The sequence below is a fragment of the Saccostrea cucullata genome, unplaced genomic scaffold (genome assembly GCF_032062105.1).
Source record: "Saccostrea cucullata isolate Sc308-1 unplaced genomic scaffold, CSIRO_AGI_Scuc_v1 ctg775, whole genome shotgun sequence".
NCBI classification, from domain to species: Eukaryota; Metazoa; Mollusca; class Bivalvia; order Ostreida; family Ostreidae; genus Saccostrea; species Saccostrea cuccullata.
This window is the reverse complement of record NW_026917904.1, coordinates 81626-106372: the sequence shown is the minus strand read 5'-3', so window position 1 is coordinate 106372 and position 24747 is coordinate 81626. Positions and strand designations below refer to the sequence as shown.

General features: G+C 33.0%; 2 protein-coding genes across 4 annotated transcripts in view; both read right to left on the bottom strand.

Annotated features, from left to right (window-relative positions):
- The window catches only part of LOC134259544 (atrial natriuretic peptide receptor 1-like), a 34649-nt gene extending 21759 nt beyond the window's left edge, over positions 1–12890 (bottom strand). Inside the window, exons 1-7 of one of the 2 annotated variants that reach the window (XR_009990389.1) lie at positions 12305–12890; positions 11382–11759; positions 8035–8195; positions 7593–7733; positions 4279–4414; positions 2382–2473; positions 1181–1322 (exon numbers count right to left, since the gene is read on the bottom strand). Coding sequence is in view for 1 of the 2 variants with exons in the window: in XM_062742168.1 (XP_062598152.1) it covers positions 1181–1322; positions 2382–2473; positions 4279–4414; positions 7593–7733; positions 8035–8195; positions 11382–11759; positions 12305–12596 (1342 nt within the window). In the remaining variant the exon portion in view is untranslated. The remainder of the gene's footprint in view (positions 1–1180; positions 1323–2381; positions 2474–4278; positions 4415–7592; positions 7734–8034; positions 8196–11381; positions 11760–12304) is intronic. The other variant, XM_062742168.1, reaches the window with a different exon arrangement.
- Positions 12891–15662: 2772 nt separating this feature from the next.
- LOC134259671 (lysosomal aspartic protease-like) lies at positions 15663–23943 on the bottom strand. Of its 2 annotated transcripts, none has more exons than XM_062742294.1 (9): positions 23803–23943; positions 23285–23420; positions 22361–22484; positions 21958–22076; positions 20384–20583; positions 20087–20209; positions 19536–19683; positions 19053–19151; positions 15663–15945 (listed from the first exon to the last, which is right to left on the bottom strand). In XM_062742294.1, exons 1-9 carry the CDS (start codon positions 23865–23867, stop codon positions 15769–15771), a joined length of 1191 nt encoding a protein of 396 aa, XP_062598278.1. In that variant the 5' UTR covers positions 23868–23943; the 3' UTR covers positions 15663–15768. The 2 variants fall into 2 exon arrangements, with proteins under 2 accessions (XP_062598278.1, XP_062598352.1); XM_062742368.1 differs by having other exon boundaries at positions 15793–17644.
- Between the last annotated feature and the right edge of the window lie 804 nt (positions 23944–24747).

Here is a 24747-nt window from a genome sequence, read left to right as displayed (position 1 = left end):
GTTAGGTTCAAGTGATCATAACTCTTTTTTTATTTTCATCACTTTAGAACTTGTGTATTTCTACGGAGATAATTTCCTGTTCATTTTCCGATGAATGTAATGTCAATTTTATTAATCGAACAACTTTTTACTGTACGTTATGATACGATGATGGTCAGTGTAAAAAGTACCTCCCCTAAGGTAAGGAATGCGTCTGTTATAAATAAATACTCTCTCAATCGAATGATTATATTCTTTTCACGACTTAAATTATGCTTCTTTACATCTTTTTGTTTCTTTTTGTGTGCTTCTTTAAAGTTCATATTTTGAGCATGGATTTTTAATTTAAGATTTTACAATAAAAATTCTAGTTGAGAAGAGAAAAGAAAAATTTTGAAATAAATTATACAACTCAAGAATCACGTGTTTTGCGGGGTTCATTTTTACTTGTAATAAGTAACAAAAGGAAGGAGACTATAGCTCTACTGATTTATAATTATAGCAAGGAAGAGAAAAGTTGCATTTGAACTTTAAACTTTGCAACAGCAACAATTTTTTGAAAATCATTCATTGGTTTAGTCGTTTTCTTGGCAAGATTAGTTGAAATCAGACCAAGACTGTAAGAAGAGAATCAGTTTGAATATATTTCAAAGAAATTTCTATTTTTATAACCATGGCAAAACGGTTCATCGAAATAAAAAAAACAACAAATAGAATTATTTATCTTAGTGTTGTCTACTTGAGTGCCAAGTTATATTGATATCATACCAACCTGTAGGAGGACTGGCATTTTGAAAATATTTCAAAGAAATTTCTATTTTGAGTAACCATGGCAAAACCGTTCATCGAAATAAAAAAACCAATACACTGTATATAGTTTTCTGTATATAAGTAGTTTACTTGTGTGCCCAGTTATATTGATATCAGAATAAAACTGCAGGAGGAGAAGCATTTTAAAAATATTTCAAAGAAATTTCTATTTCTAGTAACCAAAACAATACATTCATCGAAATCAAAAGCTGATAAAAAGAATTCTGTATATTAGTGTAGTCTTAGTCTTTCTTCTTTTTTATGAAAGCTTTTGGTTTTCATGAAGTGTACAATTTGTTTTTTAGATTCATTTCTCCATGAACAGAATAATTAATATAGTCAAGTTCGTAATAAGAAATATTTTTCAAAAAATGTTTCACTTGGTATTAACCTGTGATTTTACATTCAGGTGCGTCTCCAGTAAAGCCACATCGAGGTCTGTTGGCTGGTGGACCCTTGTTGTTCGGCCAGTGTATGGGAACATTAGAGTCGAATTCAAATCTTCCCTTTGATCCATAAAAATATCCTACTGCCTAAAATTTATAACAAGTTCAACAAGAGACCCATGAGCCACATCGCTCTCCTAAGCACTTTGGTTAGAAAAAAAGCATTAATCCATTCAATATTGAAAGTTTAAATAAACAGTTCAACCCCCCACTCCCGCAAAAGGGAGGACGTGAAATGCACAAACCTGAATCTTCATTATCTTAAAATGCTTCCTTCTATGACTAATTATGGCATTAGAAGTTGTTTAAAGATAGTTTTCCTTTATGTTTGATCCTTTATTATAACGACTCCCTATCCCAAGGGTCATGATTTGAACATATTTTAGTCTATATTACCGGAGAATGTTTCTCTGTTACTTAGACTTATAAAGGTTATACTGTTTTTATAAAGAATGTTTTCAAGTGATTTTCTATGCTCTCCAGCCAGGCCTTACTCTAACAACCTCGAAAGTTATGATTTGAACAAACCAGAAACTATATACCACAGGCGGAATTTCTGTGTTATGTGTTTAATTTAGGATTTTCTGTTTCTGAGGAAAAAAAACTTTCTAAGTACAACAAACTCATGATTGGCCATAATTTGATTGATAGCATACCTAAGTAGTGTAGTTTTTTAGTTTATTTAATTAGAACACCAGAGGATAACATAGGTCCACTTGAGGAATTGAAAAAAGTTGAACAATGGAATACATTGGAAATATCTTCAAAAATATTTTACTCAGATACAGAACCTTGAATAAACTTGAATTCGCTTGGATACCCAAGAATACTTTTACAGTTTTAATTAAAATTTGCCGAGTGGATCTTGAAAAGAAATTGAAAATAATTACAATACGGTCCTATGGAGCAGTAGACAAACGGATTTAGGACAGATTGTGATCAGAATAGTCCATAACAGAAAGCAGTTAAAGCATACAAAAGAAAAACATTTAAAGTACATATAAGATGAACAATGCTTATTAGGAAATGATCCTTTGATCGGTAAAATATCACACAGCCTTAAAATTAGTCTTTCAAGGTGAAAAACAGTTGAAAGAGCGTAAACACAAATAAAATTGATTTCTGAATCTAAGCTTACACACAAACCTGGAATTCGCCTGAATATGGATTCATATCTAGAAGCATCATATCCATTTCTCTGTCCCCGTTAGCATTGATAAGAAGTTCTCCACTAACCCCTTAGTTATGGAAATAAAATATGCATGAATTTTTCATAATAATTAAGAGCATCAACTAAATATTTATCACATTCAACAGATGTGAAAATGAATGTTGATATAATGACTGATTATCCATTCGTACAACTTTATATATAGTTTTAATTCTAAATATATACATTTGTGGTATCTCTCCATTATATAAACATACAGAGAGAAAATATCTTCAATTCTGTATGAAGTTTGTCAGAGGTCAGAGGTCAATACGTGACCTATATATATTAAATTATAAAATGACCTGCTCTACTTGCTTTTCGTGTATAAAAATGAATAAAATAAGCAAGTAAAATGATAATTATTTTATTTTAAATGTAAACAAGTATTTCATACAGTTTTTGGGCTATCTGTACATAGAGAAAACTAGGAGCCTAGCGTTTGTTTACATTTTTCTTCACTATTGTCAGCTGCACAGTCTCTAACGTTCATCCTTATTTTTTGGATAGACCTTTGGTTAAATTTTCATGATAAACTTTTATTTTATCTTTAAATTTTACTCACGATAAATGTGTAAATCTGTTGGAAAATATCTTTGCAATCATGCCATGTACAGCTGCCAAACACCGCGGTGTTTTCGTAGTTCAATATAAAGCTGTCGCCAGTCTCTCCGTGTTTATCAGTGTTTTACGATAAGTATGCCTTTAATTATCGAAACCGTGAAATATTTTTGATCAAATTGCAAATTAACTGGCTCGGAAATTGCAATCGGATCCATCCATCCCTTTCCAGCGACCGAAATTCCTCCAACTTTTTATCATCAAACTTGTTTTGTATCTTTTCAGCATCGATTATCATTTTCACGAATAAAATATTCCCATACAACAATCTGTTCACTATTTTCACAAGTAGCCTTTCACAAAATATTCCCTGAAATAGATTCCTTAGCCTAATGAATTTGAAGCGTAACCGCCATGCAAGCCGATTTACACCTTGCGTCATTTTTCAAAATCTACGACGGACGGTTAGTAATAATTTAAATTCGAAAATATTCAATTGTCTGTCTCAAATGTATATATAAGTAATAACTAACAAGTTTATAAACTTCAATGGGAATTGAAGTTGGAGCAAATCTTCTGAGAAGGCCTTCGGCCTTCACAGGATTTGATCACGTGACCGACCCACTTCAATTCCCATTGAAGTTTATAAACTTGTTATTTATTTCTTAAATGTTGAAAACAATCTGAAATTCCATACTTTGATTTTTTTATGATACAAGTATCTTGATAAATTTATTTATTATCTTATTTTTCAAAACATAGAAATACTAGGTATTACCTATAATGTTCAAAACTGATTTTCTTTTCTTTGGTTTGCAAATTGATTTCAAATTGACTATTGAAATCTTTGTTTTGTATTGAAATTGAGATAAACAAAACCGAATTTTAATGATTTTGTTTTCATTTTAAGAGTTTCTTGCAGCATGTAGACAATTTCACTGACTATGGACCATCACGGAAGCTATTAATAAGTCAGTGGAGTGCTCGCTCCGTGTTCGGAAGGTCATGAGTTCGAATCTTGGCCACGACTGAAAAATAGGTAGAAACTGTTCTTTCGCCATGTGCTCCACACTTTGAAGGAAAAGTTGAGGGACCTTGTGATGAGACCTTAAAACAAAGGTCCCGTGTTACGGTAGATATTGATCACTCATTATTCAATGCTCGTCAGTGCCGAGTAAAGCCCTTCACCGGTTTATGGTGACGTCTCTATACGAGTGAAATATTCTCGAATGGGACCTAAAACAATCTACAATCAATTATTTAATCACTAACCATGAAAAGTCCTGTTCCATATTCTGCTCTTTATCACTTCCCCGTCTTTGTAATCTTCTCCAGCTTGAAGAGTTTCTTTGAGGGCTTGTCCGTAGATAGTGAACGCATCGTAGAACGCTGTAACATAAGGGTTTACCTGTAACCAAACAAAAAATCATTTCTCCTTTTGCCTACAACGTGATAACACTTTAGAACAAAGAAAATGCGCAATCATTCTTGTAGTATACATTGAACTAGTTATTTACTGGTATTGATGACTCACTCGAAGCATTGCAATTGAACGATATTGGAGTAATATGAAATTACTTACTGATGAAATTTAAATAAAAATACCCGGTAAAAGACAATTTTTGTCAAAGATTCCTCGTCAATAGTTATGTGGATAAATTAATTCTTAGTTTAATTCATACAAGAAAGAATACGTCGCAATACAAACATTCACTAATTTAGTTTGTAAAAATATTCTGAAGATCCGACACATTTTTAGAAATTTTCTTCACATTTTATTTTAAAATATGAATTGCTTAAAATCCCATCTTTGATTTTTCTTAATATTTCCTTAAACCTACTTCACTTTAAAGAAATTTCACTGAAGTTATAATACATGTATCTGCACGATAGTTGCAGAAATAATTGCGAAACTGAATAATTACGAAAAACAAAAGTTCCAAGGTATATTCACCATTTAAAGAAAATTGATATACGTCTTTGTGGTCTGTTTAAACTACATATATAGTACTGCCGATTAAACGTCAGTTCTAATGAGGAGAATGCAGTTATGATTAAAGATCTTAAATCGATCCGGTTTTTTTCTTCAGGGAATCTATGTCTTGCAGTTAGCGAAAGTTCAAATTTTTATGTGTTATTAGGTCGGTTTTTTTTTTTTTTTTTTTTTTGAGGAACGATAGGTCACATTATATGTACGAGATTACCTTGATAATTTGTTAGAATATATATATTGAGTAGATTGAAAGTTAATGCGTGGTTTTTTGAAATTTGGTATTAAACGGTTGGGGCAAAAATGCACATTATCTTTCCTTCCGTTTTCGATTTAACAAGATGTGTTTATGAAACACTATGCCCGCGATTTTAACACAATTCTGGAGTGGGACGTAGATTAAAGTGGTATACTCTTACCCTTGACAGGACTACAGACAAACAAACAGACAGACACACAGGACAAAAAATATACCCCCGTGATCGTTCAATTCGGGACATAAAAATTGACTAAAGTTTTAAACTGCATGATTCTAGTTTATAAAACATAATTTATGTGAGTTTCAATATGTACGTATAAGGTGTAATCTATATTTTGAAATTTCCGTTTTTAAAAAGATGATAAATTAAAACCGGTTTTCAAATCATAGACCACTGTGTCCTCAAAAAGGGAACTCCAAATTTTAAATTTCTTGTCATCAGTCATCTAAAAATTACTTTGTTAGAAATAATTTTGTTTCCTAACTTAAGTAATCTAAAAAGATACTGGACTTCCTCATTGATAATTCTATGTAGTCCTTGGAGACTAGGTCCAATAATCCTGTTAGAATTTCCATGGATACTAAAAGTGCCCTGTATACGCAGACTTGTTTTATATTCTCATGAAGAAGATTCAAGATTTTTGATAGAAACGAAGCTTTAATATTTACCGATATCGAGTAATATCTTTTATTAACAATATCCATTTCTCTAAATGCCTTGATTCGATTTTATATTCCACTGAATTCGAAATAATTGATACCACAGAGTCGGACACGTAGATTAGTACAATTACTTGATTTGTAAACTAATACAACTAATACAACTTAAGGAAATTTTATCATACTCCTGCTTGAAAAAGTGGAAGGATATGTCCGTCCCTCTGTTACGCTTTGGGATACCAATCTCTTATCCGCAACTCTTTCACTACTGAACAAAATCTGATGATACTTTCACAGAATCTTTGATACATTATGCCACTGTGCACCTCATAATTTTCTTTTTGATCCGACACATATTTTTTTTTTTTGATTTCCCATACTATAGCAACTCATGGACACATTCTTTCTGTAATATTAAAGTGTACCTATATAATTATTATTCTGAGCTCCTCATATAACATTGATAAATTTTTATGATACTCTCATATATTCTGTATTGCATATTGCCATTTTGCACCCTCGATTTTACTTTTTCACTTATTTCGGGTTTCCCAGGGCAAAACATGAACTTGGCCATTGTCATCGTTATAATGGAGGTGGGAGTATCATTAAGTGAGCTCAGTGCTCACAGTACCTCTAATTATATAGCCGCTTGGAAAGTGAGAGGAGTACATGTATAAAGTGATCGGGATGCCCGTCCGTCTAGCTGTACGTCCGTACGTCCGTTTGTTACGCTTTGTGGTACCCATCTCTTAACTGCAACTCTTCTTACATGTATGCTATTAATCAAAATTAATGATATTTCATTGATTCTTTGTTACAAAATGTCATTGTGAACAACTCCATCCTATTTTATTTGTGGATTAAAAACATATTTTGGGTTTCCTATTGCAATTCAATGACACTGCCAGTTTTATACCTCCCGCTTTTCAAACGGGAGGGTATATATAGTTATCGGCATGTCCGTCCGTCCTTCAATTTCGATTTGGGGTACCCATCTCTTATCCGCAAATCCTCTTATACCATTGAATGAAATTTGACAAGACTTTCATACTTTATTAGATATTGCTATTGTGACCTCCTATTTCATTTTTTAATCCAACACATATTAAGGGTTTCACATAGCAAATCATGGAAACTGACATTATATTTATATGGGAGACGGGGTATCATTTAGTGAGCTCATTGCTCACAGTACCTCAAGTTGAATTAATATTGAAGGGTATTGCATAATGCCATTTGTGCATTATTTTACCATTTGATCTGACACTTTGGTCTCCCAGAGCAAAACATGTAATTTGCCATTTTAATCATATGAGAGGCAGAAAGTATCATTGCATTTAGTGAGCTCAGTGATTACAGTACCTCTATTTTTTAATGTTTAAATTCATTTCCTACGGATAACTTGGTTTACCAGATCAAGACATAGGGCTCACAGCGGACTGGGGATGCATACATACATATATAAGTAATCATCCACGCACCTGCTTCCACTTCTTCAGTTTTTAGCCCATGTTTCCCCATTTCACAATTTAAATGTTTAATCGGCATGATAATTGTTTGTTATTATTAAAGTTGAATTTCTTTCAGGTAATTTGTATTCAAACAGGCAGGAATACGGCTTATTCAGGCGTATTTTCAACAACTTAATGCTTAATATAATGTTGTTGTACTCACCTCATAACCTCGGTCATCAAAGCTAAAATTGTAAAGCTCCATGGATCTGTTTTTCACCTTTGATTCAAAAGTTCTGAACTCATTACTTGCTGGTTTAAACAGACTGACAACAAACAACGATTCGTATGCTTTCTTCACAATCTACATTGAAAGAACAACATTCATTTTCATTTAAGGAAACAGTTAATCATTAAGATAGTTTAAGAAATAAAAAGAATATTCTGAATAAGAAGATTCTGCATTATTATGTTTGCATATTTTTTTTTATTTCTTTTTATATCCATTGACTTTGGGCAAGAAATAAAGTGTTGAATTAGGATAGTTTGAATTGATAACCTCAATTCTTTGCAAAACATAAAACAGCTTTATATCAAATATTGTGCATGGATATGTACTTCAAGCATTCAAATATTTTAAAAAATGAGAAGGAAATTCACTTTACTCCATCATTTTCGTCCGATTGGCTCCAGGAAATATCCCCATTGCCATCTCCTCGAAATGCCTCATAAAACACAAAAGCGTACTCGCCGTTCGTCATCCCTCGGGAGTGAGCCACTACCATCAGTTCTCGGAGGGCGACACTGTCACATGCTATCACAAACACTGAAAGAAATACAAATCACACAACATGTTAGTTTTGGTATCGAAGAAAATGTTTCCTCGATTACTTCGGAGTTTTGATCAATTAAATGATTCACAATGAAATCATTTTCAAATTGATGCGAAACCCTCTTGATTGATGTAGCTTTCGAGAACAGCGTAATCAATCTAGAGTTACAGTTTTAAAAGATCAAATATCTTTAAATTGGTTTAGAAATTATTTCGCCTAGAACATTAAATTTTTTATGACCTTATATTTCAATAAATATAACTTGCAATTAATATTTAATTTATATCGTATTTCCGTAAAACCAGAATAGCGCAAGAGAATACACCAAACGTTGAATTATTGATATTCAATGAGTTATAACATGCCAGGAAAATGTTACTAGAAGCAGGATAGTGTGTCCATCCACACACAGGCGTGTTTATAAAATGAATACTTAATTAGAGGAACAGTTAGGTTTGTTAAAGTTTTGAAACATTATTTATTATAGATATGTAAGCTGGCTACTAATAACTGGCTACTAGCAGCTGGCTACGACAAGTGGGTTAAGTTGGCTACTAGCTGCTGGCTACGACAAGTGGGTTAAGTTGGCTACTAGTAGCTGGCTACGACAAGTGGGTTAAGTTGGCTACTAGTAGCTGGCTACGAGAAGTAAGTAAAGTTGGCTACTAGTAACTGGCTACTATTAAATGTCTCGAACCTTCTAGTACCTTTTGTGTAAAATTATGCAATTTATGGATACAAATGTTGACATTCTTGCAGTAGCTGGATTTTTACATCGCTGTTATCCACTGATATTGCTGATAAAACAATCTCTCAGCTTTTCCACTGGCACTAATGCCCTGTTCACACGTAATGGCAAAATTTAGTCAAATTCCACTTGTCGGTGGTCAGCTATAGGTACTTATGCTATTTTTGAGTGAAAAACTAAGGAAAATTTTGTTAATCATTAAAATGTGTATACAGACACTTTTCCATTATGTAAAATGGATCTGCTTCTGCATAAGGACGTGATTTGCAAATGACGTCATAATAGCCGTGCTGATGCCGGGCTGCAGAAGTAAAATTTTAATTCGCATTAGTTTACTTCGCATTAGCTGTCGTGTGAACGCAATTTAATTTGCATTAGTTTGATTCGCATTAGTTTACTTCGCATTAATTTACTGCGAATTAAACTCTCCGTGTGAACAGGACATAAAGGTACCAAGATATCAGCTAAGTAAAAATCCGGCTGCTTCAATAATATCAACATTTGTACCCCAAATTCCACAATTTTACACATAAGGTACTAGTAGCTGAGTTTATTACTTTCGATATCTTAGTATCATCAGTGCCAGATCATGTGCAAAAGCTAAGAGATAGTTTTATCAGCAATATCAGTAGATAACAGCGATGTAAAAATCCAGCTACTTCAATAATATCAACATTTGTGTCCATAAATTGCATAATTTTACACAAAAGGTACTAGAAGGTTCAAGTTATTTTCTAGTATATAGCCAGTTACTAATAGCCAACTTTACCCACTTGTCGTAGCCAGCTACTAGTAGCCAAATTTTACTAGTGGCCAACTTTACTTACTTCGCGTAACCAGTTACTTGTAGCCAACTTTACCCACTTGTTGTAGCCAGCTAATGGTAGCCAGTTACTAGTAGCTAACTTTACATATCTATCTATTATTAATCGTGTTAGCAAACATTTCATTTCAGATTAATGCCCTGTTCACACGGAGAGTTTAATTCGAATTAAACGTTGGTTTACTGCGAATTAGCTTCGCATGGCGTTCACACGGAGAATTTAATGCGAATTAGTTTACTTCGCATTAGTTTACTGCGCATTAAATTACTTCGCATTAGCTCCGTGTGAACGCTATTACTAATTCGAATTAAATTTTGGGGCATGCGTAATGGCAAAATTAAGTCAAATGCGTCATGTCGGTGGTCAGCTTTAAGTACTTGTGCTATTTTTGAGTGAAAAACTAAGAAAAAATGTGTTAATCACTAAAATATGTCCCCAGACGCTGTGACATTATGTCAAATGCATCTGCTTCTGCATAAGGTGACGTGATTTGCAAATGACGTCATAATAGCCTTCCTCACGCCTGACTGTCGAAGTAAAATTTTAATTCGCATTAGTTTACTTCGCATTAGCTGTCGTGTGAACGCAATTTATGCCCTGTTCACACGGAGAGTTTAATTCGCAGTAAATTAATGCGAAGTAAACTAATGCGAATTAAAATAATGCGAATTAAATTGCGTTCACACGACAGCTAATTCGAAGTAAACTAATGCGAATTAAAATTTTACTTCTGCAGCCCGGCGTCAGCACGGCTATTATGACGTCATTTGCAGATCACGTCACCTTATGCAAAAGCAGATCCCTTTGACATAATGGCAAAGTGTCTGTATGCACATTTTGATGATTATAACAAAATTTTCCTTAGTTTTTCACTCAAAAATAGCACAAGTACCTATAGCTGACCACCGAAAGTGGCATTTGACTAAATTTTGCTATTACGTGGCCAAATTTAATTCGAATTAGCTTCGCTTAGCGTTCACACAGCTAATGCTAATTTAATGCGCAACTTTAATTAAACTTATTCGCATTGTATGCCAGCTAATTCGCAGTAAACTTAGTTTAATTCGAAGCTAACTCTCCGTGTGAACAGGGCATTAATTCGCATTAGTTTGATTCGCATTAGTTTACTTCGCATTAAATTACTGCGAATTAAACTTGTCGTGTGAACAGGGCAATAAGAAAGTGTGACGAGAATTATGTTTGTGAGTAAATTATAAGGCACTTTTTTCCCAAAGTCTCTTTTTGTTACATTTTTGGTTTTTTTTTTTCAATAAAAAAAGAATAGAATGTCATACATGTATATGCTTTATGATAAGAGCAGTATCAACGCAACATGGGAAAAGTTTTTTGATGTGATACGTACACGTACAAAGGAGTACTATGTAGCTTGTTAAAGGTACATGGGAATGTACCGTCATGCATAGCAGAATACAACCTTTTAACTCTCATCCCAACATAAGATTTCAGGTAAATTTTCAAAACTAAACAAAAACCATTCATATCTTTTTCAGAACTATTGACTGACAATTAACTACTTTATATGAGCCTTCAAAATTACCTACTCTATCAAGAGTTGCTAACTACGATTCTATCAGCCCAAATCTAACCTCTTGATGTTGTGCTTGCAGTGGTCAAAAGTTCTTGGTAATCTTGTTCCGAATCAGATACAAACTTCAGGAGTGTCGATCTTAGCCCCGCTTTTTCAAATTCCACTTGTAAGTTTTCGCCAACAATTCTGTTCAGGACCCTACTCGGTAGAGTGCGTTTGCCCATCAAATCATACATAACAGTAATGTCGGTCCAATTAAACTCTTTGAAAACGTATCTATAAAATCGTCCTAACTGTACATAGTTGTAGGCAAGCCTCGTGAGAGTCTTAAAATCTCCTTTGTCGCCGAGATCTTCGTTGGTACCGACTGGAGTTAGAATGGGATAATTCCAGTAACTGGCCATTCTCCCGACCACATCCACTGCAGCGCTACAGCCTTAAGGATAAATAACAGAAATCAGCAATATTTCTCATAGATTTACATTTGAATTGGTAACCTGAATAATGTTTGCCAAGTATAGTTTAAAAATATTTAAAGCTTTTTTCATAAGGTTAAAAATTTGAGCAAAATTTTGTATGGAATTATATAGGAAGCATTAAAATGTCTCAATTTAAGCAAGAACGAAAACAGAAAACCTACGATTTCTTTATATTTCAGGGATTTGTTATTTCTGTCATTTCAAATCAAAATCAGCCAAAAAATGTATATCAATCCGTGCATCCATTTTTTGTTTGTGTTAAGTACCCTTAAAGTACAGATAACATTTGTTGTTAAAATAGAACAGTAAAGTCACTCTTTAAAGATAATTTCTAAAATATTCGTTGCAGATAAAACAAGACAAAAAATGCTTCAACGGATCTCGATAAATAACATCCACATACGTCTAAAAAAAATTCAAATACATTTTGCTTTGAGTATTCCACAAAACTTCTAACATTTGATAACTTTTTTTTGTTGGATGACAGGAATTGGTCACTTACCAGGTCCAATAAAAGCCGACACATTCCCTACATAGTACATTTCCGCCGCTATCGCGCCGACCTTGTCTGCCACACACTGGGCCTGGGGCACTCTGAGAATGAAGGTGATATTTGCTTCCTCCTCCAAAATTTCCTGCAGTTTTTCCATCCCCATCTCAATAGCTGGTCCCGTGCGATAAATGGCAAAGGGCAGCTTATCTCCGTCAGCTACAATAACTCCTATCGTAATATTCTGTCGTTCTGCAAAGGCAGTTCTCAAATACAAAAATATTCCAAGCCAGACGAAAATCATTTTTGATTCAGCTGTTCGTATAGCTCCAAAGCATCATCGATAAAGACGCTTTTAAAATATGTCGCAACTGGTTCATTATTGGATTTATATAAGTCCTCGATAAATCATATACTAGGATCTTTTAAATGGGAATTTGTATGAAAGAAAATTATATTAGATTTTCACAGTTGATCAAAGCTCTTGTACGCAATATTGTTTTAATAATTACATAGGAAATTTAATATCTTTCCTTTAATTAATAACTAACATCATGTTTAAGTGTGTTTCAAGTAATAAGAAACTAATTTCAAAAGATAATGGAAACTTAAGACTTGTGCAATGTAATTCACTAAATTTGTTTCAGAATATGTTACTTTAATTAAATATAAATTATTAAAATACAATGCTAGATAGAAAAGTACGTTAACTTGTTCGATATACTGGAAGACCCAAAATTGTCCATTCACTCCTTTAACGTGAAAAAGATAAATCAAAAACACACAGAGTTGAAGCAAATGTGCAAAATCATTTTTCAGACGTTGTCGCAGCTGTCCATATACAAAAACCAAAAAAGATGAGTTATAAACTAAGTTTTAATAATTCATTGTATGATTTTCTAAAACATATAAAGTGCTTTGCGCTGTTTTATTGATTTGTAATGACACTTTCATCGCATGATTAGCAATGAATCATTACCACATCACAACATTATGATGTTTAACGATACATCACAGGCATACAGTAACTGCCAATTGGCCCAGCACGATAAAATAGAAAAAAAAGAAGAATTTTTAAAGACATTACATAATGCTCGGAAACATACTGAAAGCTTAATGCCAAAAATGTTTAACCTTCCACGACCTTCTGAAATCGCACACAGCTTCTTTTTCAATAAAATTTACATTGTCATGGCCATTTGGAAAAAATGTTGAAAACATTGTGGTTGTACAGGAAATGTTACAAGTATACTGAAGTCGATAAAAAAAATATTTTTGAGTACTAATTGACAAAATATATACAGTGTTTGGAGATCAAACACCTTCCTAGAATTTATTTAAAACATATACTTGGGTATGTGAAAAGAAAAAGCCTCTTCCCGTGGCCTTCAATTTTACGCTTATATTGACGACATACATTTTTTTCAATATTTTATTTTTCATTTTAAAGTTGAATTGATATATCTCTTTGAATAAAGACACCACACGGTGACACGTTTGTTTTACATTTGGATATTTTTCGTTGAAAAAAAATACAACATGATATACATTATTAATAAACTTTTCTATCATCAACTTCCCTTATCAATGTAGCTATATATACACTGTACTATATCAAGTATACATGTATGTCTCCAACTTGATTCGATTACGCAAGATCATGCTCTAGTGCAAGCAATTTTCAAAACGATGCAACGTATTTACATTAATTTTATAAATTGATGATAGAAGCCCTGTTTAAATTTAGTATTTCTCGAGTTCTATGGTCGATACAATGACTTTCCACGCAATGAAATCGTTCGTTAATGTATTCGTAATATGTTGATTGCCGTTTTTCACCAAAATTGAAAAGTCATTATTTCAAATTTCTATGGATTTTATAGGTTTGTCCGATCGTGACAAGGAGTACATGGTGGGTGTGACCGGTCGACAGGGGACGATTTCTCCTCCATGGTACCTGACCCAATATCTGAAGTTTTAGAGGTCCATGTTTGCTCGGCTCCAATTTCGTGTTGTTCCCATGGAGTTTTTAGCTTAGTTACTTTTCGTTTTCCTTCTTCTATATTATATCGTGTTAGTTCTATTACATCGTGTTAGTGCGTGAATACATGTAACTACTCAGTACTTCATTTTCCTGACAAGTGCTTTTAAAATAATCAACAAACTTTCATATCCCTGACACCCTTGTCAATATTGTTACAGTCAATTGATTGATTGTCAAAATTTCCGCAAATCAATACAAGAGTAGGCGTTCTAAAATACATTGTAACATCACTTGAAATGCGGGAAGTGGCAAGGGATTATAAAAACATAATCAAGATCAGGAAGCCAGTTAACATTAAATCATGCAAACTCTTGAGATAGAAATCATAGATGGGATCAGGTACCACGAAGGGGTAAGCATCTCTGCACACTGATCATGCCTACGGTGTCTTGATCGAATAAATGTAAGATTCCGTACAATGCATTCAGTATGTATAGGGGACAAACCGACAGATTGGGTTATAGTTGACGAGGATTTATAGATTATACTAAAGTAAAAAGACAGCCTAATTTATTGAAAAATAGTACACTACCATGTTGTTATGTGCTTCGTAAATTCAAATGCACGAACAAGAAATCAATATTAGTGAACTGGATTAATGGTATGCATTCGGCAAACTAACCATTTTTAAAAGGTTTCAATATCCTCCCACATTTTCTCCACTTTTAACAGAGTCTACATTAATGTACACATCTCTTTCCTTCTTGTTTTACTTATCGTCTCAGGTAATACTCGAAAAAAAAATAAAATAAAAGTTTGTGCAATTCTAATACAAATTGAAAGAATGGACCCAAACTTTTGGAACCTTTATCTTCTTTATTATTTGAATACATGAAATCGGTACTTGTATCCCCGGCAGGATTATATTTCATATCAGTATACATTAATTTGCAGTTGAAGCCCTAAGAAAGTCCGATCTGCAGGTTCTGAAAATGTTTTGCATAACCTTTGTAAATACATTTTATTGTAGTTACCTATATATGTGTTTGTTTGTACATTGCATTGACCCATGCAACTGTTGCAAGTTTCTTTGGTATCTTACTCTCCTCCATTAGAAGAAGTAATTATTTTTGTCGCTACCGAGTGCTGTATAATATACGTCCGTCTACACCGGTGACGACTGAATGTACACTGAACAATAAACATGTAAATGACCTATGATAGGGGCCCTCAAATATAGTGAAATACCAATCGAATATGGCAGACAGTCAAACATTTGTGTTACGAATAGGGTTCATAACTTTAAACTCTCCAACAGTAACACAAGTTTTTTTTTTCTTGAGCGCAACTCTAGTTTGCAGACATAAAGACTCAATAAAAAAATAATCAGAAAATAAATAACTTTATTATATGATAAAGCTGACAGATATGATAATGAAATTTACATTCTGAATTCACACACGAAGTATTTGTAATATACAATTGACGACTATTATGCGTCTGATGGATTGACAACATTGGTGAATCCCACTCGGTTGTTTGAAAGATCGAACTCGGTGTAAAATCGACCAATAAAAACGTCCCCCAAAATCCATAAGGGGCCCGCAGGGGCAGGTACATCAAGACCCGTGAAACCGCTCAGGCAAATAGTCTGCCCTTGTTGTGAAACCTGGTTAATGGATTTGAAGAAGTTAAAGAGAATGGGAGATATTAGTGCAACGTTTAGTGGTGGTGATTTGCACACATTGCAAAATACATGAAAAGCGTGCAAAACTTGTCATGCAAAATGAAAATATGCAGACAAACATATTACAACTTCTAGTCCATAAGAATCGTTTACATATAGGGTAGCAAACAGCGAGGCTCTGCCAGGCGATATTATATAGACGTGAAGCAAACAAACTACATGTACGTACAAAATACACATGAATAACTTATTAAACTAGTATTTCTACTATTTTGTCATGCATGTGATTTTAAGCATTTTTGATAAATCAAAATTATGGCACTGTTTCTTCCCAAACAAGCACCACTCGCCATTGAGAACTTTTTTATTTACATGCAGGCTCCAATACGAGAAAACCAAGCATACAGTTTTTGCTTTCTATACTGAGAAAAAAATTATTTTTAAAAAAGCTGTAAATTAAGCATTTGATATATCAACTCAGTCTTTTTTTAAATTAAATAAAACATGCATTAGTTAAGTATCAAGTCAAATATATCTTTAATACAACTAATTAAATAGTGATGTCAAATGCTAAGCTTTTTTTCTGTAGCCCACTCCAATTATGCTCCAAGTGTTCTCTTGCTTCTCCTAAGAAAATTTAAATTTTCTTCAATTTTGCAAAAGTCTTTGAGTATTATTAGTAATTAAAATTTCTTTTAATAAATTTAAGAGATTGAAAAATGATGAAATGCTTTTCTACAAGAATTCTGCAGCTTCGATAGAGCGGAATTTCATCAGTATATTAATTCCGATTCTGGTTTGGTGTCAGAGAGCTAAACAACAGGAGTCGCTACTAAGTTAGAAAATCATTGACCACTCCATGCAGAAAATCTAACACAAGATTACATAATCACCAAACCACACCTGAAAGCTTAAATAGGTGAAGCAGAAATAAAGAATTGTTAGTAAGAATGTACGATAACTAATATTAGTTAAAATAAAGCACTTTCATCTGCATAGACATTCCAAATATGCTTCTCAAGCTGCTCTTCTGCTAAGAACAATACTAACAAATGGTCTATATATTGTTAAGGGATAGAGTAAACTTAATGTAGATTCCTAAATTCAAGCAAAATTGTGATATGTATTCACAAGAAATAATCCCTTTAAAATTCAATTTTACTTTTATTACTGAAATACAGGTTAAGGATCTTATTCAAAAGAGCAACTGGGAATTCATATTCTCGAGATTTGATGTCTACCATTCTAAAGAATCTACAGTGTGTATGTGTATTGTGTATCCATATAGATTTTGATATGGAAATATCTGTCCTTTTTCCAAATCTGTAATTGTGTGAGATCTAAGAGGAATGTATCTGACAAACTGCTTTTAAACAAATCATCCTGTATGTACTTCACAAAACATTCCATAACTTCTACCCTCTAATCTATTTAAAGTGAACACACACCAACTCTTAGAACTGTAATATCAAAATGTGGTTCTGAACTGCGACATTCTAGATCAAAACCATTATATTTAGTTAACAGTTTTGGCAAATCCGACGCGGTTCTTGCCCATATCAAATTCTGTGTAGAAGGCGCCAATGAAAACATCTCCTAAGATCCACAGAGGTCCAGCTGGAGCAGGTACGTCCAGACCTATAAAACCACTCAAGCATATTGTTTGACCCATCTCAGTCACCTGTAATTATTTAAACAGTGCACAATTACTAATGGTGCACTTATTAATCAAAATGACGTATATGTCATTCTTCAACAAAAGAATTTATATTGTACATTGCATTCAAATGTACAAAATCATTTTGTTTCCTCAACAATGCTATATAAGGAAATTGTCAGTATCAAAATATCTTACACATCTGACATCTTCTTTCCTAATAAACTTTTGCACTGATTTTGAATAAGTTTCAACTATAATTAGTCTTTACTGATTTTGTACGTACATATATTCATACAGAAGTTTGTACATATGCTTGTACCCGGTAATATGTGTGAAAGTTTAAATAAAAAAAATGTTACTCATGGAAAAATGAATGAAAAAAAAATCTATTTAGCAACACTGAGAAAAAACAATTGTGCCTCAAAAATCAGGAATTACAGAATATCTTTCATGGGTATAAAAAAAACGTTTTTAATCTACATAGTTATACAATACATTCATTCAATCTAATTATAAGCTTCTCATATACATGTACACAAACATGTACTTTGAATTCTGTATCTAGAGAGATTTCCATTTTACATCAATGATCACTGTCTAGTCAATTTTATTCTGATAAATGAGAATAAAATAAATGTTATTGTTCAAAAATGGATCAAAGTTTTAATTTAATGGATATATTCAAGGCCTAGATGATTGTCAAAATACAACCCTTGTATCGTTTGACCTGGTTGTCTTCTCTTGAGATATAGACTCTTAAAAAAGGCAAAAATCAGGTGACTGCAGAATCTAAAACAAGGAGAAAACTGCCACGTGGATATCAAACCATCCTATCTTTTGTGATGCAGTTCTGGTAATTCTCACAAAAATAATAAAACTTTTTACACTAAAAACTGTAGGAAGTGACATCTAAACAGTATCAATATATACCCTTTAAACATATTATTTTGTTTAGAAAAAAGTTCAACAACTTGAATATTTTTCATTTATTATTAAAAAAAATAATATTGAATTAAAAGCTAAGGCATACCTGATGAGCAATATTTTGAAAAAAAAAAAAGCTGAAGTTCAACAACTTGTATTTTCCTCATAAAAAAATTTAACTCTATAAAGCAATAAAAGGTCTAGAATTTCTCATGGGACTTATACATGCATTTAACATAGCCTAAAAATTAAAACGGGGTGGAACTTATTTTTATTCTACTCTAGCATGTACTGTGTTTATTAACAGACAACGTGAAAGTGAATATATGCATTGGGATTTTCTGTGTTGTAGCGCAGGCACAGTGTAAAGGAAGATATGAGTGGTAGAATATATATTTCACTTTGAATGATAATTTCATAAAATTCTTATACATGTGGAAAGTACTTATTAATGATAAGATAAATACAATCTAACAGCTTCCAATTGTTTCTATTCTATACTTACTGTCAATATGTAGTCTTTGCCTTGTAGAGTGAAATCTTTTCCATTTAAGGTAAAGCTAAGTGGAGGTAAACTTGGAATCTTTGAACAATCTACTGTGTACTGTAAAAAATTATAAATTTATTTTCACCTAACAACAGTACATATCACTTATCAGAAAATCATAATTGAAGATTTCAAGTGTGCATCAATCATCATGAAGGTTTTTAAAAAACTTAAGTTTTGCAAAGCTCTCACAAAAGATGCAAACATCTGTAATATAAAACATGTACAGTTGCCTTTTTTTCCTGAGAGTCTACCTTTAAGGTAACAGATTATGAATCCCATGATAGTTGTTAAGAAAAAGAGTGTACCGAGTTACAGCCTGTAAATGTTTTTGTGATGACTGAGAGCTACTTAGACTGATAGACAGACATACAAACGAAATTTAATTTCCCCCCTCTTCTGAAAATGGAGTGGAACAACTCCAACAATCAGGGGGCCTACCTCTCCAGCTGCGAATGGTTTTGCTCCTATGGCTTCATTGAGTGACTTGACTTCTGATGATGGGCCAGCCAATAGAGAGGTTCCGGTATCAGCTATAGCTTTACAGCCTCCCGAGCAGTATTTAGTGGTTTTACCATTCAGCTTAACTCTAATAATGAGAGAGGACTATCTCCAGAAAAAATATAATCTGAATTGTGTGCAAAACTTGACTCTTTACTTAAAATTTAGTCTACCATAATTAGATTTTAAATATATAGAACATGAGTATACAGGTAAAGTGTATGATAATGTCATGACCACTTCAAGTATAGACTGCATAAAATGGTAAGCACATCACTTTGATGAGACAAGTTGTTACAAAACTGTATTTCTGTCAGGACTAAATATTCTTTTGAGTTCACACAAACAAGGTACAGAAGATGATTTAAGACTTTGTTTTTAAATTCTTGAAAAAAATGTTATCTGTGTATAATATCATGATTAAATGTTCTAAATACATTTCGTTTTTTGTGTAGGAGTACACATTTTGTTTTTTGTTTAGAAGAACTTACCCGTCCATTTTGAACTGCCAATAACCTTGTCGGGTCACATTAACATAGGTGAAGTTACCGGAGTAGAATTTAGGATCACTGCCTCCCAAAATAAGCTCACCACCTTCTTTACCACTAGGATTTCTGCAAATTTTACCATTTATTTAAACATGATAAAAGTGTTGTGCTTTGCATGCACTGTGCCTAAAAAGTAGTCAGGGTTTGATACCTGGTGCACAAGCCAGAGGTGAGATGGATGTCTAAGAAATTCAAACAAGAAAGAAGATGAATTATATATTAAATGATGGTAATACACACCTGTCTAGGTAGAAAGAAAAGATGGGTGCTGGAACCAGTTTCTGATTGACCATGTTATTGAAGACTGGTAACACACGATCTACTGAGATTTGGGGGTAGCCCATACCCAGGATTCCATCAAACTTAGCGGCCACAAATGTGATTCCTGGCTGCTCTGTAGCCTCAGCAAATGTCTGGTGCTGTACCTTGATGTCTCCGATCTATAAGATATTGGTGTGTTGCATTAAACCAGATTTTTTTTGTTTTAATACCATTATAAATCCTGTTGCAAGAAATGACCTTTCACAAAAAGTAATACATATCATACAATTTCCAATTAAACATATAATCATAATGAGATTTTAATTGTAGATGCCTGTAGAACATCACCAGCATATAATAAAGTTTATATGTTTGTTTTTAAAAAAAAAATTGCCTGTTCACTTGGTTTATGACATCTTTTTATAGTTACGCATGATGCAAGTTAAGCAGATAGTGGATGCGGACTGTGAACTTGTTCAAACATCTTGAGAGATAACAAAGGACTTTAAGTCTATTGTGACATACTATTATATATCTATAGTCAAAAATTATCTCTCAAACCTTAATTTACTGTAAGACTCAGTTAAGATTCAGGGTCACTAGTGAAGTACTTATGCTGATAAATATAAATAGGTTAAATTCAAAGTTTATGGACCATATTACTTACTGATGTATAAATTACACATAATCAATGAAATAGCAATCTACGACTCTACGTGCACAATGTCATTTGTCTACATCTGATGAAAGTCATCTATAAAATGTCCTTATTATAATGATACATTTTATATGAAGTCATTAACCACCTACAATGTGAACTAAGAGTGCCAAACAGTTACTTGAATGAGATTATATGTACAAGTACCACTTCTTGACAGGGTATAACACAAGTGATCTCTGTATATAATTTCCTGTAAAGCAGTGTGCACATTCACTAAAACCATCTGAGGTCATTCATCGTTCAGCTTTTTTTTTGTTTGACTTGACTTATACTCAAACCGACAATTTTTTAAGGAGGGTAGGTCCATCACTGAAAATGTATGCAAGTCCTTATAAAAATATAATCGCCATCATTAAATAAAATTCTGTGTATTAAATATTTTAAGTGAATGCTTTTGCTGCAATAAATATATGATTAAAACAAATATGATAAATTAAAACATGAAGAAGTTTCACTAACTTACATATGATAATTAACACTTACCAGTAGAAACATACGATTGAACTAAATATGGAATGTGATAGAATTTGAGTGCGTTTACAATATATGTTACACTTTGAAAAGTCAGAACATGTAGAAGTTTCCCTAACTTTTTCATCATTATATGATAATTAACACTAACCAGTTCACTGTTGAAATGCATGATTGAAATAAATTTGGAATATGCAATAATTTGAGTGTGTTTACAGTATGTTACACTTTGAAAAGTCAGAACATGTAGAAGTTTCGCCAACTTACTTATGATAATTGACACTACCCAGTTGATACACAAGATTGAATTAAATTTGGAAAGCAAAATAATTTGAATGTATGTTACAATGTATGACCTTACCGTTACAGTGTCGGTGCTTAAGAAACCCTTCAGACTTCCTGTTCCGTAGCGAATCTCAAAATCTGTTCCGTTAGCTTTATAAGTTGAGGACTTAGTGCTGTCATATTTATTGTGCAGCACTGAAATGATTTATTGAATATCTGTTAATATATTGAATGTATGTTTTCTATGTAACTTTAAACAATACTTGAAAAATTAATTGTTACATTTGCGATGCTTTTACTTATCTGTATGAATACAATAAAGGATCAGAAATATTAAAAAGTTTCCTTTGGGAAGGGTGGTGGTGGTGTCATGATACAGTAACAATATATTTTATTTAATTTTTATTTTAACTTTTTCTTAACCATAACTACACTTTGTTGTCCTTCATAAAGAAATAATCCAGTGTGTCTAAACTTACAGCAAGCAATGTCAGACAGTTTGCATTTCTTTGATGGAACCCAGAGATTTGATGAACCAGTGTCAAAGATGACCTTAAACTGCTGGGGAGGTGAGCCAATTCCAATCACACCATAGTACTGAGCCTGTAAACAAAGTCATATGGTATAGTTTTGATCCAAGTACTGGTCAACATTTATGTTAGTATACATACCAACTTCCAGTATTTTCACTTAAATAAGCATCGATCTATATCATCACTACTTTCAGCACAGATATCAGTTTGAATAAAGCAGAATCTTCTAATCAGTACATACATATTAGCAGGTATTACTTCAAAAACCTACATTAAACCTATTTCTAAACAATCTTTATAACATTACCTATTCATAAACCTACATTAAACCTATTTCTTAACAATCTTTATAACATTACCTATTCATAAATAAGTAAATTAGCTAACACTAAACAGGTCATTCTAAACAATGATAGCCCTCCCCCCCAACTTCAAGGCCAAGATCAACCCAAGTCTAGTGGTGGTATGCAAAATACAGCAAATATATACACAATTTACTTATCTTTAAGTCCTTAAGTCCTTAAACAACAAGATGACAAGGAGGACTAAGCTTTAATTGAGCTTTGAGACACAAACTAATACTACATGTAATACACACCCACATATTGATGCTCTGGAAATCCAGTGCTGATTTTATTTGACTGAACATGTTGGTTGCAACAAATATAAATAATGTCATAAATATCAACTGAAATTTCGTAAAATATAATATGATGGTGTATGTGTAAATTGTATATCATTAGCACTATAGCATGATTCCAATCAATATTTTGTACCAAAATAAAAGTAAGTAATTTCAAGCCATGTCTTAAATACAGCAATACCATGATTACCATCAAACGTAACTTTGTTTTAATGATAAGGACTTACATCCATATAATTAGACAGAGGCTCTGGTTCAGGGCCTGTGATTAACCGACTGTATTTCCTCTTCAAACTTTCTACCCTTGTTCCTTTTTCTAATAAAGTCTCACGAACTGTTTTGTCAAACTTGTGTAGTTTGATTCTGAAAAATAAAGGATAAACATTTCATGAAAATGCCAACTTGTGTACTGCTGTGGATGAATTTGGGTTACAAAGATATAGTTTTAAATCTGTACATATCAAGTTTTTCACTATAGAGCCTTAGAGGCCACAGTAATAAGTATGCAATAAATACCATTGCTCTGTGCAATCTTTTCCTTGCTTTTTGTTTATACTAAACATAATGTTTTTCACCCTGGAAAAGGGTCTTACTTGGGCTGTTGGGCATGTGAGGAGCAATGAAAGTAATGTCCAACAATAATACTAATCACTAATGCATTCACCATTGACGCTTTACCATGTTTACCTGTGTAATGGTTTGGGTTTAAAAGCACAAATCAGAAAAACATCAGCAAATACCTTACCTCTGAAATGCAGATACACATGCTGCAACCAAAAGAACGGAGAAGACAATCAAAATCGACCTCATCTTGTGCGACACCGGTGGGACAATAGTTTACAGCAACTATCATAGGATGCAGTCATATGATAAACCACGTGATTTGCATGTGTAAACTGGTCCTCGAACCAAGCGGCACCCAGTTGTTTCGACCATGGACCTAAAGCGGACTTCGCTTTAGGTCTCTATTTCGACGCGATGTACTTTTGTACTATTCATTTAATCATCCAAAAATACTCTTGTCACAAAAATGATTTTTTTTCTCTTTCATTTGGTATTTCAAAATATTCATGAACGAACAGTCTGATTACATTAACTCTGAACATTAGGTCAGACAGGTAAAAATATCGAAACTAAACATTTTTAAACGACACCGTGTAATTCATGGACTGGAGGCTTGGAGTGGAGTTATGGAGTGGAGCTTGGAGTCAAATTTTGGAGTCTCATAATTTTTTTTGTATATGAAAGGAAGAAAATATGTTAAAGGAATTTCATTAGCATAGATTTTTTTTTGCATACTTGTTGGCCATTTCATGCATTGTAATTAAATAGATTGGCAATTCATAATACGACCTAATTAAAATTTGTACGTTAAAATCTGACAGTGATGTACAATGAAGCGCATTGAAGTGGCAAAATTTTCCGTTTGGGTGAAACGTTCTGAGTCATGTTTTGAACGTCAATTATAACAAAATGACACGCCCATTTCTTTAGAAACGAACAAGATAATATTCGTCGTAATGTTTTAGGACACCCCATTCTTTGCGACAAGCAACATGACTTACACCGAAATGGAGATTTTTAAAGTTATAACTTATAAGAGAGATTTAGAAAGTTCCAGCTTCTGTAACACACGTACTGCAACGAATTTGTACATAATTATGAATTTATCATGGTAATTGGAGTTTCC